Genomic DNA, 17,383 nt, shown 5'->3' on the forward strand with positions numbered 1-17,383 from the left:
TTACTCTGGATGGCATTTCCCTGATCTCTGGTAATACTGTGAGAAATCTTGGAGTTATTTTTGATCAGGATATGTCATTCAAAGCGCATATTAAACAAATATGTAGGACTGCCTTTTTGCATTTACGCAATATCTCTAAAATCAGAAAGGTCTTGTCTCAGAGTGATGCTGAAAAACTAATTCATGCATTTATTTCCTCTAGGCTGGACTATTGTAATTCATTATTATCAGGTTGTCCTAAAAGTTCCCTAAAAAGCCTTCAGTTGGTTCAGAATGCTGCAGCTAGAGTACTGACGGGGACTAGCAGGAGAGAGCATATCTCACCCGTGTTGGCCTCCCTACATTGGCTTCCTGTTAATGCTAGAATAGAATTTAAAATTCTTCTTCTTACTTATAAGGTTTTGAATAATCAGGTCCCATCTTATCTTAGGGACCTCGTAGTACCATATTACCCCATTAGAGCGCTTCGCTCTCAGACTGCGGGCTTACTTGTAGTTCCTAGGGTTTGTAAGAGTAGAATGGGAGGCAGAGCCTTCAGCTTTCAGGCTCCTCTCCTGTGGAACCAGCTCCCAATTCAGATCAGGGAGACAGATACCCTCTCTACTTTTAAGATTAGGCTTAAAACTTTCCTTTTCGCTAAGGCTTATAGTTAGGGCTGGATCGGGTGACCCTGGACCATCCCTTGGTTATGTTGCTTTAGACGTAGACTGTGGGGGGGTTCCCATGATGCACTGTTTCTTTCTCTTTTTGCTCCGTATGCACCACTCTGCATTTAATCATTAGTGATCGATCTCTTTTTCCTGGTTCTTTCCCTCAGCCCCAACCAGTCTCAGCAGAAGACTGCCCCTCCCTGAGCCTGGTTCTGCTGGAGGTTTCTTCCTGTTAAAAGGGAGTTTTTCCTTCCCACTGTGGCCAAGTGCTTGCTCATAGGGGGTCGTTTTGACCGTTGGGGTTTTTCATGATTGTTGTATGGCCTTGCCTTGCAATGTGGAGCGCCTTGGGGCAACTGTTTGTTGTGATTTGGCGCTATATAAGAAACAAGTTGATTGATTGATTGATGTAAAAGTAAAAAGTCATCAGATCATAATGAGGTACATATGTCCTTAGTAAAGCAAATAATTACTGAAATCGCAAAACCATTATCATATATTTTTAATAAATCATTTCAAACTGGAATTGTTCCTAACGACATGAAAGTGGCAAAAGTGATACCTTTATTTAAATCTGGTAGCAAGCATATTTTCACTAACTACAGGCCTGTGTCTCTATTGTCACAGTTTTCTAAGACATTGGAAAAACAGCAGACTGGATAAATTTATAGATCGACATAATTTGCTTGATGAAAGTCAATATGGTTTTAGAGTGAAAAGGTCCACAACACTGGCATTGCTCAATTCCATAGAAGAGATCACTAAACATGTGGACCAAAGGGTAATTGTATTAGGTTTATTTATTGACCTAAGAAAGGCTTTTGACAGAATTGATCACAATATACAACCCCTGGCAAAAATGATGGAATCACCGGCCTCAGAGGATGTTCATTCAGTTGTTTAATTTTGTAGAAAAAAAGCAGATCACAGACATGACACAAAACTAAAGTCATTTCAAATGGCAACTTTCTGGCTTTAAGAAACACTATAAGAAATCAAGAAAAAAAGATTGTGGCAGTCAGTAACGGTTACTTTTTTAGACCAAGCAGAGGAAAAAAATATGGAATCACTCAATTCTGAGGAAAAAATTATGGAATCACCCTGTAAATTTTCATCCCCCAAATTAACACCTGCATCAAATCAGATCTGCTCGTTAGTCTGCATCTAAAAAGGAGTGATCACACCTTGGAGAGCTGTTGCACCAAGTGGACTGACATGAATCATGGCTCCAACACGAGAGATGTCAATTGAAACAAAGGAGATGATGAATCTCGAATCTGCATTGGGTAAGGTGATGATGCTGGAACTTTTGTTTGGTGCCGTTCCAATGAGATTTATAAAGATGACTGCCTGAAGAGAACATGTAAATTTCCACAGTCATTGATGATATGGGGCTGCATGTCAGGTAAAGGCACTGGGGAGATGGCTGTCATTACATCATCAATAAATGCACAAGTTTACGTTGATATTTTGGACACTTTTCTTATCCCATCAATTGAAAGGATGTTTGGGGATGATGAAATCATTTTTCAAGATGATAATGCATCTTGCCATAGAGCAAAAACTGGGAAAACATTCCTTGCAAAAAGACACATAGGGTCAATGTCAACGAGTAGATCTGATATGATGCAGGTGTTAATTTGGGGGATGAAAATTTACAGGGTGATTCCATAATTTTTTCCTCAGAATTGAGTGATTCCATATTTTTTTCCTCTGCTTGGTCTAAAAAAGTAACCGTTACTGACTGCCACAATCTTTTTTTCTTGATTTCTTATAGTGTTTCTTAAAGCCAGAAAGTTTCCATTTGAAATGACTTTAGTTTTGTGTCATGTCTGTGATCTGCTTTTTTTCTACAAAATTAAACAACTGAATGAACATCCTCTGAGGCCGGTGATTCCATAATTTTTGCCAGGGGTTGTATTATTTCATAAGATGGAACTGTATGGGATCAGAGAGGTGGCTCTGAGTTGGATTAGAAGCTACTTACAAAACCGGAAGCAGTTTTTTAAACTCTGGGAATACTGTTCTTCATGTCTGGACATCATTTGTGGGCTTCCCCAGGGTTCTGTGTTGGTATTTTATACATCGACGATTTATGTAAAGTTTCAGATCTGTTTAAAGCAGTTCTCTTTGCAGATGACACAAACCTGTTTTGCTCAGGAGAAAATCTGCAACAATTATTATCTGATTTAGGAACTGAAATGATAAAGTTAAAGAGATGGTTTGACATTAAGAAATTATCATTAAATTTGTCAAAAACTAAATTAATGTTATTTGGAAATTATAAAAAAGACAAATACAGTTAAATATACAACCCCTCATTCGGATCGTGTCCTTTAAGATGAAGAGTTTGAAGTGGTTGAAAATGGGAGTGGGAAGAGATGGGTTTTTTACTTCCCCCCACTCTTTGTGGATGAGATCATTTTATTTTGGTTAAAGGGGTCGGCATTAAAAGCTTTGCTTCTGCCTATACCCTTTCAGGCACACAGATGCACTGTTAATTCATTTTCTTTCTTCGTTGTAAGTTTTTTTTTTTTTTTTTTGACTGTGTCCTGAATAAATTAATTCATTCATTCATTCAAAGTGCGTCCCCACACAGTCCGTACACTGCCGGTCTAAAGTGTGTCCCCACACAGTCCGTACACTGCCGGTCTAAAGTGTGTCCCCACACAGTCCGTACACTGCCGGTCTAAAGTGTGTCCCCACACAGTCCGTACACTGCCGGTCTAAAGTGTGTCCCCACACAGTCCGTACACTGCCGGTCTAAAGTGTGTCCCCACACAGTCCGTACACTGCCGGTCTAAAGTGTGTCCCCACACAGTTCGTACACTGCCGGTCTAAAGTGTGTCCCCACACAGTCCGTACACTGCCGGTCTAAAGTGTGTCCCCACACAGTCCGTACACTGCCGGTCTAAAGTGTGTCCCCACACAGTCCGTACACTGCCGGTCTAAAGTGTGTCCCCACACAGTCCGTACACTGCCGGTCTAAAGTGTGTCCCCACACAGTTCGTACACTGCCGGTCTAAAGTGTGTCCCCACACAGTCCGTACACTGCCGGTCTAAAGTGTGTCCCCACACAGTCCGTACACTGCCGGTCTAAAGTGTGTCCCCACACAGTTCGTACACTGCCGGTCTAAAGTGTGTCCCCACACAGTCCGTACACTGCCGGTCTAAAGTGTGTCCCCACACAGTCCGTACACTGCCGGTCTAAAGTGTGTCCCCACACAGTTCGTACACTGCCGGTCTAAAGTGTGTCCCCACACAGTTCGTACACTGCCGGTCTAAAGTGTGTCCCCACACAGTCCGTACACTGCCGGTCTAAGTGTGTCCCCACACAGTCCGTACACTGCCGGTCTAAAGTGTGTCCCCACACAGTCCGTACACTGCCGGTCTAAAGTGTGTCCCCACACAGTTCGTACACTGCCGGTCTAAAGTGTGTCCCCACACAGTCCGTACACTGCCGGTCTAAAGTGTGTCCCCACACAGTTCCGTACACTGCCGGTCTAAAGTGTGTCCCCACACAGTCCGTACACTGCCGGTCTAAAGTGTGTCCCCACACAGTCCGTACACTGCCGGTCTAAAGTGTGTCCCCACACAGTCCGTACACTGCCGGTCTAAAGTGTGTCCCCACACAGTCCGTACACTGCCGGTCTAAAGTGTGTCCCCACACAGTCCGTACACTGCCGGTCTAAAGTGTGTCCCCACACAGTCCGTACACTGCCGGTCTAAAGTGTGTCCCCACACAGTCCGTACACTGCCGGTCTAAAGTGTGTCCCCACACAGTTCGTACACTGCCGGTCTAAAGTGTGTCCCCACACAGTCCGTACACTGCCGGTCTAAAGTGTGTCCCCACACAGTCCGTACACTGCCGGTCTAAAGTGTGTCCCCACACAGTCCGTACACTGCCGGTCTAAAGTGTGTCCCCACACAGTTCGTACACTGCCGGTCTAAAGTGTGTCCCCACACAGTCCGTACACTGCCGGTCTAAAGTGTGTCCCCACACAGTCCGTACACTGCCGGTCTAAAGTGTGTCCCCACACAGTTCGTACACTGCCGGTCTAAAGTGTGTCCCCACACAGTCCGTACACTGCCGGTCTAAAGTGTGTCCCCACACAGTTCGTACACTGCCGGTCTAAAGTGTGTCCCCACACAGTCCGTACACTGCCGGTCTAAAGTGTGTCCCCACACAGTCCGTACACTGCCGGTCTAAAGTGTGTCCCCACACAGTCCGTACACTGCCGGTCTAAAGTGTGTCCCCACACAGTCCGTACACTGCCGGTCTAAAGTGTGTCCCCACACAGTCCGTACACTGCCGGTCTAAAGTGTGTCCCCACACAGTCCGTACACTGCCGGTCTAAAGTGTGTCCCCACACAGTCCGTACACTGCCGGTCTAAAGTGTGTCCCCACACAGTCCGTACACTGCCGGTCTAAAGTGTGTCCCCACACAGTTCGTACACTGCCGGTCTAAAGTGTGTCCCCACACAGTCCGTACACTGCCGGTCTAAAGTGTGTCCCCACACAGTCCGTACACTGCCGGTCTAAAGTGTGTCCCCACACAGTTCGTACACTGCCGGTCTAAAGTGTGTCCCCACACAGTTCGTACACTGCCGGTCTAAAGTGTGTCCCCACACAGTCCGTACACTGCCGGTCTAAAGTGTGTCCCCACACAGTCCGTACACTGCCGGTCTAAAGTGTGTCCCCACACAGTCCGTACACTGCCGGTCTAAAGTGTGTCCCCACACAGTCCGTACACTGCCGGTCTAAAGTGTGTCCCCACACAGTTCGTACACTGCCGGTCTAAAGTGTGTCCCCACACAGTCCGTACACTGCCGGTCTAAAGTGTGTCCCCACACAGTCCGTACACTGCCGGTCTAAAGTGTGTGTCCCCACACCATCCCTACACTACCGGTCTAAAGTGTGTCCACACTGTAGACCGGTAGTGTAGGGATGGTGTCCACACTGTAGACCGGTAGTGTGTCCACACTGTAGACCGGTAGTGTTGGGACTCCACAGGGTAATCAGGTGTGTCATTATGTTTACATGTCTTTGTTATTTATTGGGTGTTTCACATAATTAACAGCTCATTGTTTTGAAAGGTTGACATTCTGTTTTCAGGTGGTTGGTCTTGGACCAGGAGCCTTCTGCATGCTAACCCTTGTTCCCTGCTCTGTCTGTGTCTATAGGTGTGTTGTGCTTCCTCGCTGACAGGAGTGATGTCATACGTGCTTTTAGCATTTAAACGCTGTGAAATTTTGCCTCCTTCTAATGTGTTTGTTTTTCTGCTGTTAATAGAACGTTGCAGGGACTGAATGTGTCCTCTACAGCCTGTATGGGATTGTTGAACACAGTGGCTCGATGAGGGGGGGCCACTACGCTGCATACGTTAAAGTCCGCGCTCCGCAGAGGAGAACGGATCAGCGCCAGAGAAACATGTCAGGTCAGACCCAGAGCTGCTTTTGTTGTTGTTTTTTTTTTATTTAAAGTCATTTTATATTGTTCTTGTTGCTTTGTGTTTTTCTGGAGTTCATGAAGATAATTTCTGCAGTGAATGTGTAACCTGCAGTGTAATACTCTTCAGCTGTGAATAAGTTGTGCAGTCAAGACTTTATATGCAGTAAAACCCGCATATAATGGATTCAGGTGGACCAGTGAATTTTGTCTGTTATTGAAATCCATTATATTCAGTTCAGTTCAATTTTATTTATATAGCGCCAAATCACAACAAACAGTTGCCCCAAGGCACTTTATATTGTAAGGCAAAAGCCATACAATAATTACAGAAAAACCCCAACGGTCAAAATGACCCCCTGTGAGCAAGCACTTGGCGACAGTGGGAAGGAAAAACTCCCTTTTAACAGGAAGAAACCTCCAGCAGAACCAGGCTCAGGGGCAGTGGGGCAGTCTTCTGCAGGGACTGTTTGGGGCTGAGGGAGAGAGTCAGGAAAAAGACATGCTGTGGAAGAGAGCAGAGATCAATCACTAATGATTAAATGCAGAGTGGTGCATACAGAGCAAAAAGAGAAAGAAACACTCAGTGCATCATGGGAACCCCCCAGCAGTCTAAGTCTATAGCAGCATAACTAAGGGATGGTTCAGGGTCACCTGATCCAGCCCTAACTATAAGCTTTAGCAAAAAGGAAAGTTTTAAGCCTAATCTTAAAAGTAGAGAGGGTGTCTGTCTCCCTGATCTGAATTGGGAGCTGGTTCCACAGGAGAGGAGCCTGAAAGCTGAAGGCTCTGCCTCCCATTCTACTCTTACAAACCCTAGGAACTACAAGTAAGCCTGCAGTCTGAGAGCGAAGTATTCTATTGGGGTGATATGGTACTATGAGGTCCCTAAGATAAGATGGGACCTGATTATTCAAAACCTTGTAAGTAAGAAGAAAAATTTTAAATTCTATTCTGGAATTAACAGGAAGCCAGTGAAGAGAGGCCAATATGGGTGAGATATGCTCTCTCCTTCTAGTCCCTGTCAGTACTCTAGCTGCAGCATTTTGAATTAACTGAAGGCTTTTCAGGGAACTTTTAGGACAACCTGATAATAATGAATTACAATAGTCCAGCCTAGAGGAAATAAATGCATGAATTAGTTTTTCAGCATCACTGTGAGACAAGACCTTTCTGATTTTAGAGATATTGCGTAAATGCAAAAAAGCAGTCCTACATATTTGTTTAATATGCGCATTGAATGACATATCCTGATCAAAAATGACTCCAAGATTTCTCACAGTATTACTAGAGGTCAGGGTAATGCCATCCAGAGTAAAGATCTGGTTAGACACCATCTTTCTAAGATTTGTGGGGACAAGTACAATAACTTCAGTTTTATCTGAATTTAAAAGCAGGAAATTAGAGGTCATCCATGTCTTTATGTCTGTAAGACATTCCTGCAGTTTAACTAATTGGTGTGTGTCCTCTGGCTTCATGGATAGATAAAGCTGGGTATCATCTGCGTAACAATGAAAATTTAAGCAATGCTTTCTAATAATACTGCCTAAGGGAAGCATGTATAAAGTGAATAAAATTGGTCCTAGCACAGAACCTTGTGGAACTCCATAATTAACCTTAGTCTGTGAAGAAGACTCCCCATTTACATGAACAAATTGTAATCTATTAGATAAATATGATTCAAACCACTACAGCGCAGTGCCTTTAATACCTATGGCATGCTCTAATCTCTGTAATAAAATTTTATGGTCAACAGTATCAAAAGCTGCACTGAGGTCTAACAGAACAAGCACAGAGATGAGTCCACTGTCTGAGGCCATAAGAACGTCATTTGTAACCTTCACTAATGCTGTTTCTGTACTATGATGAATTCTAAACCCTGACTGAAACTCTTCAAATAGACCATTCCTCTGCAGATGATCAGTTAGCTGTTTTACAACTACCCTTTCAAGAATTTTTGAGAGAAATGGAAGGTTGGAGATTGGCCTATAATTAGCTAAGATAGCTGGGTCAAGTGATGGCTTTTTAAGTAATGGTTTAATTACTGCCACCTTAAAAGCCTTGTGGTACATAGCCAACTAATAAAGATAGATTGATCATATTTAAGATCGAAGCATTAATTAATGGTAGGGCTTCCTTGAGCAGCCTGGTAGGAATCGGGTCTAATAGACATGTTGATGGTTTGGAGGAAGTAACTAATGAAAATAACTCAGACAGAACAATCGGAGAGAAAGAATCTAACCAAATACCGGCATCACTGAAAGCAGCCAAAGATAACGATACGTCTTTGGGATGGTTATGAGTAATTTTTTCTCTAATAGTTAAAATTTTATTAGCAAAGAAAGTCATGAAGTCATTACTAGTTAAAGTTAAGGGAATACTCGGCTCAATAGAGCTCTGACTCTTTGTCAGCCTGGCTACAGTGCTGAAAAGAAACCTGGGGTTCTTATTTCTTCAATTAGTGATGAGTAGTAAGATGTCCTAGCTTTACGGAGGGCTTTTTTTTATAGAGTAACAGACTCTTTTTACAGGCTAAGTGAAGATCTTCTAAATTAGTGAGACGCCATTTCCTCTCCAACATACGGGTTATCTGCTTTAAGCTGCGAGTTTGTGAGTTATACCACGGAGTCAGGCACTTTTGATTTAAGGCTCTCTTTTTCAGAGGAGCTACAGCATCCAAAGTTGTGCTCAATGAGGATGTAAAACTATTGATGAGATAATCTATCTCACAGAGTTTAGGTAACTACTGTGCACTGTGTTGGTGTATGGCATTGGAGAACATAACAAAGAAGGAATCATATCCTTAAACCCAGTTACAGCACTTTCCGAAAGACTTCTACTGTAATGAAACTTATTCCCCACTGCTGGGTAGGCCATTAAAGTAAATGTAAATGTTATTAAGAAATGATCAGACAGAAGGAGGTTTTGGGAATACTGTTAAGTCTTCAATTTCCATACCATAAGTCAAAACAAGATCTAAAGTATGATTAAAGTGGTGGGTGGACTCATTTTCATTTTGAGCGAAGCCAATTGAGTCTAATAATAGATTAAATGCAGTGTTGAGGCTGTCATTCTCAGCATCTGTGGATGTTAAAATCGCCCACTATAATTATCTTATCTGAGCTAAGCACTAAGTCAGACAAAACGTCTGAAAATTCACAGAGAAACTCACAGTAACGACCAGGGGGACGATAGAAATAAATAAATAAATAAATAACAAATAAAACTGGTTTTTGAGACTTCCAATTTGGATGGACAAGACTAAGAGTCAAGCTTTCAAATGAATTAAAGCTCTGTCTGGGTTTTTGATTAATTAATAAGCTGGAGTGGAAGATTGCTGCTGATCCTCCCCCTCGGCCCGTGCTTCGAGCATTCTGACAGTTAGTGTGACTCGGGGGTGTTGACTCATTTAAACTCACATATTCATCCTGCTGTAACCAGGTTTCTGTAAGGCAGAATAAATCAATATGTTGATCAATTATTATATCATTTACTAACAGGGACTTAGAAGAGAGAGACCTAATGTTTAATACGAGGTCTATTAGAAAAGTATCCGACCTTATTATTTTTTTCAAAAACTATATGGATTTGAATCACGTGTGATTGCGTCAGACAAGCTTGAACCCTCATGGGCATGCGTGAGTTTTTTCATGCCTGTCAGTTGCGTCATTTGCCTGTGGGCAGGCTTTGAGTGAGGAGTGGTCCACCCCTCCCGTCTATTTTTTCATTGTTTAGGAATGGCTCAGAGACTGCCGCTTTGCTTGACCAAAATTTTTTCAGAAACTGTAAGGCACATCTGAGTGGACACCATTCGAGAAATTCAGCTGGTTTTCGGTGAAAATTTTAAGGGCTGATGAGAGATTATGGAGTGTTACTGTCGCTTTAAGGACAACCCACGGAGCCGGAGGGCGCGCCGCGCTCTGAGCCGCCATCGTCAGACTGTTTCGAGCTGAAAACTTCCAAATTTAAGCCTCTGTTGACCCAGGACGTCGTGAGAGAACAGAGAAGTTTCAGAAGAGGTCGGGATCAGCAGTTTATCCGGACATTCCACTGTTAAAGGAGATTTTGTAATGAAAGACGTGCAGACGGATTTGCGCGTCGGCAGGCAGCCGCTCATGGCCCGTCGCCACAGAGAAACACCTCCGTTGGAAGCGTTATGTTGTGTGGGCCGCTGAAGAGGAGGTACTGCTGGCCCATCACCACCAGAGGGCGCCCTGTCTGGAGTGCGGGCTCCAGGCACCAGAGGGCGCTGCCGCCTCACAGGAGCAGCCGGGGTGACAGCTGTCACTTATCGCCTATGACAGCTGTCACCAATCATCTGATCAGCAGTGGTATATCAGCAGGATGACATCCCCACCTCTTTGCCGAGATATCGCTCTACCTTGAAGGTACTGTTCTCAGCCGACTGTGTTGTCTTTGTCAACATTAACACTTTGTTACTTTTGTGCGTGAAGTAGCAGACATTCTTCCGACGAGAGGAGGAGGTGGTTTTCCCGTCATACGGGTTGCTGGGTGCACACGCACCCACCTTTAACTGTTTTTGTTCCTCGCCAGCAGTACCAGATCCGACACGCGGAGGCAGTGGCCACCTGGGAGTTCGGGACTTGGCGGCTCCAGTATTCCCGGGGTTCGGTGACGGAGGAAATCGTGTGGTTCCGGTTCTGCTTTGGACAGACGTCTCTTATCTTCGAGCCTGCCCACGTGACACATTGTGTGAATTGACTTCTTGTCTATTGTTGTAATCTGTTGTGTTTGTTGTGCTTTTTGTCACAACAGTAAAGCGTTGTTATTTGGCTACCTCCATTGTCCGTTCATTTGCGCCCCCTGTTATGGGTCCGTTTTCCTACACTTTCACAACACGTTACGGGACAAGTTTGAACATGCCCAGCTGTTATACAGTTTCTCGGATACTCACTCGACTGAAAACCATCAAAAGCCGCCTGAATTTTATGAATGGTTATCAACACGGAGGTTCAAAGCTAGATTACAAATCGTTATCTAGTTATCTAGATCAATCTAACTACGCAGATTAAACAGCTAACAGATACAGCAAAACACCGCTGTGCTCTGCAACAGGAAGTGATACATACCGCAGTGAGAGCCAACCACCAGTAGAGGCTGTTTTATATGTATAAAACAGACAAAATCTGTTATATGTATGTAACGGATTAGTTATAGACAGGAGGACCGAACGATCTGCGGGGAATCTTGAATCGGGACCTGCCTCATTTATTGATCACGCTGAAACTTTATCTGAACCTTGTCTGGAAAAAAATAAATGCCTGCCTTAAATAAGCGCCGGCCGTTATGTTCATTAAAAAGATTACATTTGGTCAACTCATTCCTTTTTCTAAGTCTGCTGTGGAGTGGTACCTTAAAGCCTAAAGCCTGATATATCCTTCAGCAACTCTGTAACTCTGTTGACATGCAATGATGTAGACGTGCACGTGACCCTTTTAAAGTTCTCCGTAACATCTTTATGCACTTTACCGCAGGAACAACAGCTTTTTCTGGATTAATTTGTCCCTCATTGAGCTTCACTTCTTTATAAAATCATCAACCTCCAAACCAACAGTATGATAAGTGGAATTTCTCTCCATGAATTGCAGATCCACGTTTATTTTCATCTCAGTCTTGGTCACTTTGTGTTTTTAGGGTTTAACTCTTGTCAGAACGGGCGGGAGCCCATCTACCATGGTGGCTGGACCCACAATGCAAACTCCCGGACTAGGCTTAGCTGTAGGAGAAAACATGGTCTTTATTTCAGGCTCTGGTTCGGTACATATGTGATCAAGCAGCGGAGCAGAGGTACAGTCAGGATCAGGCAAAAACGCAGTCATGGTTGAGCAGGGGTCAGAGGCACGAGCAAACACAGACGTCTGGGACAAGGCAAAAGGCATGGTCAAGGAAAACAGAGCAGATGTACAATACACGGCGAAGCAAAAATCAGAACTGACAAAGGCGCTGGAATGTGTACGAGACAACAAACTGGCAGTGAGCTGTGAGACTGATGGTTTAAATAAGGAGCAAACAAATTAGGGTGATGTGAAGCAGGTGCGTGGAAGTCTCTGGAAGGGGGCGTGACCAGGGGAGCCGAAGGTTGTGCAGAGTACAAGATAGTAAAGAAGAAAAACACAGAGGAGTGAAGTAACAGACAAAGACACATGAGCTGGAGCAAGAGTGGGAGCGAACGAAAACACAAAGCAGCCATAAACAAGGTGGGAAACAAGGACATGGGGCAGGTGGTGATGTGAACATAATAAGCTGGGTGTGAGGAATAACTAACACCGAATGTGAAAGTACAAAACAACATGAGCATGTGAACAAAAGCAACTAGAACTGATCAGGAAATCAATACAAAAGCAAAATTAACAGGAACAGACTAATAAACAGAAAACAAAACCTGATATAGAAGTACAACAGAAAACAACAGCCAACATATACAGAAGAAAGCTAAATGATATACAATGAAAACACAAACCGGCTCAACAGAACTAGAACAGAACTGGACAATGGCTAAAGTATGAAAAGTAACAACGTGATTAAAAAACATAACGGGGTTCCGGTGATGACGTCAGACTAGGAGCAGCAGAGCCAGATAGCTCCCGACCGACATACCGATAAAGTTATACATTTAAGTTGTCTTTGCAGCTATATGCACGTCCAGCCTAAAGATAAATGTCTGCAATCATGTCTGGGAAAGAGGGGGCAACGAAGAGCACCGACAAGCGGAGAAATACTCAGAAAAACAACCTCCAAGCGGCCAAGTCTAAAGATGGCGAAGGTGGCGAGGCTACACGGGCTAACACAGGTAGCACGGATAGCATTAAACCATGCACGCAGGATGACTTGGTTGCCTTATCAAAGAATATAACCAACAAGATTGCGGCTATTATAGACATTAAAATGATGGAGGTCTCCAACAAGCTCGACACGATTAATGCCAAGCTGGATGCTGAATCTCTGCGTGTGGACGCGGTTGAGCAGCGCATTTCTGTCACAGAGGAGAGCGTGGAGGAGCTGGAGGCTAGATTGGCGAACGCCGAAAAGAAATTGGCGCTCATGACTGAATGACTGGACAACCAAGAGGCAAGAGTACGCAGAGACAACCTCAGAATTTATGGCGTAAAAGAAGGAATTGAAAAGGGTAATGCTCTGACCTTTTTTGAAACCTGGCTGCCCAAATTGCTTAACTTTGAAGCCCCCAAAGGCCGTCTGGTACTGGACAGATGTTACCGGACTGGGGGTGCTGGTCGTGTTGGATCATATACTCCCAGAGCTGTAATCATGAAGCTTCACTACCCAGCAGATAAAATGAGAGTGTTGTCACTGTGCGCCGGGCATAAATTGACGTGGGAAGGCGCCACAATCACCATTCGTCAGGATTTTCCTCAAAGTATTGTCCAGAGAAGAAGAGCGTTCAACACCGTGTGCCAGAGGCTTATTGCCAAGAACATCAGGTTCCGGATGAGGTATCCAGCGATCCTCGCGTTTTCACATAACAAGAAGGACTACTCTTTTGACAGCGCGGCAGCAGCTGCAGTCATCGTGGATGCGCTGGAGCAGGAGGACTCCTGTGAGTAGTTGCATGTGATGAGTCGGCCTGGGAGCGAGTGGGCGCAAGTGAGGACTGTAGATTGGGCAGATTCTGTACATGCGCCTGCAGTTTGCTCTGTTATCTCTTGGTATCTCGGAGCACAGACTTTAGAAATAGGGGGCGTTATTTTCCCTTTTGTTAGTATGTATGTGTGTTATGGTGTGTTTGGGAGTGCATGTTTGTGGCACTCATGTTATTTCTTTACACTGAGCAGACTCTTTTATGTTGTATGTTAATGTGGATTATATTGGTCGAGATTTAAACCCTGCATTTTGGCTTTACATTTTGAAAACTTGTTTTTGTGACGAATAATGGGAACGGTTAAATATATTTCTTTCAACGTAAAAGGTGTCAACAATGTAATTAAACGTAAAAAATTATTAACCTGGCTAAAAAAGGAAAAAACAAATATTGCTCTGTTGCAAGAAACCCACCTTACTGATAAGGAACATGATAAATTAAAGCGAGAATGGGTTGGGCAGATTTTTTACTCTTCATTTTCCTCTAATAAGAGAGGAGTGGCTATTCTTATTAATAAAAATACTCCGTTTACTTTGGATAAATGCATAAAAGACAATCAGGGTAGATATGTGCTAATAACAGGTTATTTATATGGGGAACACGTTTTTATAGGGTGTGTTTATGCTCCCAATGTTTATGAGAAAGTCTTTTATTCTAAACTTCTGGCAGATGCTTCTAACATAACACAAACATTCAGCATCTTAGCAGGAGACTTCAACTGTCCAATGGTTCCAGAGATAGACCAGTTCCCCTCAGCTAAACCAACCAGTTCCAGAATGAGGGATGCAACTAAACAGCTCTGTGCCGATCTTCAGCTGCTGGATACATGGAAAGTGATTAACCAAACAGAAAGAGATTATAGTTTCTATTCTAATCCTCATCGTAGTCACTCCAGAATTGATTTTTTTTTTTCTACAAGAATGGTGCTTGACAGAAGTGAGGAATGTAAAATAGGTGCACGTTTACTCTCTGACCACGGTGAAGTTTCTTTGATGGTTGCCCCCCCTTCTCCTCAACCTTCATCACGTCAATGGTGTTTAAATACGTCATTGCTGCAGCAACCAGATTTTGTAACACATCTAACTAAACAGATTAAAGAATTTCTTGCCTTTAATAATAATGAAGACACTAATCCCTCTATTCTCTGGTGATACATTGAAAGCATACGTTAGGGGTGTTATAATTTCTTATAGCTCTTGCAGAAAGAGGGAAGCATTGAAAGCTCAGCTTGAATTACAAACGCAGCTCAAGGCACTTGATCAATTAATGAAAACAAATCCATCTCCCAGTCTGTCTAAAGAGCTGGATGTAACTCGATCGGCCCTTAACCAACTTCTATCCCAAAAAGCTGAAGCAAGTTTATTATATGCAAGACACAGGATATTTGAAATAGGAGACAAACCAGGCCGTCTGTTAGCTCGCTTAGCAGCTGGTAGATGGGAAATATGATCAATCTCTTCTCTCCAGGATGAAAATGGTAAAAATCACTATGAGTCTAAAAAACTGATTGAAATTATGAAATCATTCTACATAAAGTTATATACCTCGGAATTGAAAAGTTCCGAAAGTCAAATTGAAGATTTTCTGAGTGGCCTTAGCCTCCCTATCCTTTCAGAAGAAGATAGGGTGTCTTTAGGAGATCCAATTGCCAAAGAAGAAATTACTAGTGCCATTAAATCGCTCCCAAATTCAAAGGCTCCAGGGCCAGATGGATACGGCACTGAGTTCTACAAAACCTTCCATGATTTAGTTAACCCACTCTTGCTGGACATGTATCTGCACTCTTTGCAACAGGGATCTTTGCCCCCCTCTTTGTATTCAGCAAATATTTCGGTAATATTGAAGAAAGATAAACCTAGTGATAAATGTTGCTCATATCGCCCTATAAGTTTAATAAATGTAGATAGTAAAATTCTGTCTAAATTATTGGCCAAGAGGTTGGAGGCTCTCCTTCCCTTATTAATCAACAAAGATCAGACAGGTTTTATAAAACACAGGACATCTTTCACAAACATGAGAACTTTACTTAACTTAATCCAACACACAAAACATAATAATAAAAAAGGTATCATTGTCTCTCTTGATGCACAGAAGGCGTTCGACCGGGTCGAGTGGCCTTATCTTTTCATGGTCATGCAAAAATATGGATTGGGTAGTAACTTTATAAATTTGGTCAAACTTTTATACTTTTCCCCAATGGCTTGTGTATTGGTTAATGGAGTTAAATCTTCACCCTTCCAATTGGGCAGATCTACTCATCAGGGCGATCCATTATCACCATTAATATTCGCTCTGGCAATAGAGCCTTTGGCTCAGGCCATTAGATGTTATGATAATATTTCTGGATTCAAGATGAAGAATAAAATATATAAAATTGCACTTTATGCTGATGATGTGCTGTTGTTTATCTCTGATCCAGAGAAATCTATCCCAGAGCTTATGGAAACTATTAAGTTATTTTCTTCACTATCTGGCTATAAAATAAACTTTGATAAATCAATGGCACTACCACTTGGTTACGGTGGATGCCTTCCCTCTATACCTAATTTTTCATTTACATGGTCTGTCTCAGGTTTCACATACTTGGGAATTTTTGTTTCCCCTTGCATATAAATTACTCTTAAAGTGAATCTTCAGAATGTGTGTAAAAATATTAAAAGTGACCTTCTCAGGTGGAGGGATTTGCCAATATCATGGATGGGTAGAATCAACCTGTTAAAAATGAATGTAATTCCAAGACTTTTGTACCCATTGCAAATGTTACCTGTGTATTTGTCAAGAACAAAAGCTAAAGAGATTGAGAGAGACTTGAGCAAATTTATCTGGAAGGATAAGAAGTCCAGATTAAGGATGAGTGTTTTACAATGTCCAAGAGACAAAGGAGGTTTGGGTTTTCCTAACATACTTCTGTACAACTGGGCTTGTCAAGGCAGGGTCATCCGGGAATGGTTTCAGTTTTATCTGAATGGACTCTCGTACCCTTTGGAATCCTGGATGTGCACCCTGTACAATCTTTTAAGGGAAATTTGGCCAAGAAGATTCAGCCAGAGATGCAGTCTAATCCAATTTTGATGAACTATCTGAAAACGTGGAAGGACATGTCTACTCATATGGGACACAGGAGCAACTTTTCCTTTAATATGCCTATTGTGGACAATAGAGTGTTCCCCCCGGGTATTAAAAGTAAAGTGTTTTCAGACTGGTATAAAAAGGGAATACGTGTTATCAAAGATCTTTATGATGAAGGAGGCAATCTTATTATCTTTTTTCGCTTTTCTTCAACTGCGTCATTTCATTAACACAAGCAAACTGCAAACTCCTTTGTTAAATCCAATTGAGGTTTTATGGTTACATTTAAACTGTCAAAAGGTTTTATTTCACATTGCTACAGCACTTTACAATGCGCTAAGAGAGACGGAATAGAGAAAGTTGTCGGAAAGTGGGAGGAAGCTCTCCAGTGCACATTTACAGAAGCTGATTGGCAAGAATCCATCAAAAGTATTCAAGCAGTGTTTCTGAGTATTAAATAAAGAGAAATGCATTTTAAAATTTTCCATAGGCAGCATAGAACTCCTCATGTTCTTAATAAAATGGATCCTAACAGATCTTCAGCCTTAAGTGTTCACAGTCACCCGCTACCTACATACACTGTTTTTGGAACTGTCC

The 17,383-nt window shown here is 42.8% G+C and overlaps 1 protein-coding gene across 1 annotated transcript in view; it reads left to right on the forward strand.

The window, feature by feature from the left end:
- usp45 (ubiquitin specific peptidase 45) overlaps window positions 1–17,383 on the forward strand; it is a 215,536-nt gene that overhangs the window by 163,525 nt on the left and 34,628 nt on the right. Inside the window, exon 17 of the mRNA XM_034175426.1 lies at window positions 5,944–6,088. Within this exon, the coding sequence (XP_034031317.1) occupies window positions 5,944–6,088 (145 nt within the window). The remainder of the gene's footprint in view (window positions 1–5,943; window positions 6,089–17,383) is intronic.

This window comes from Thalassophryne amazonica, chromosome 7, assembly GCF_902500255.1.
Source record: "Thalassophryne amazonica chromosome 7, fThaAma1.1, whole genome shotgun sequence".
Classification (NCBI taxonomy): Eukaryota; Metazoa; Chordata; class Actinopteri; order Batrachoidiformes; family Batrachoididae; genus Thalassophryne; species Thalassophryne amazonica.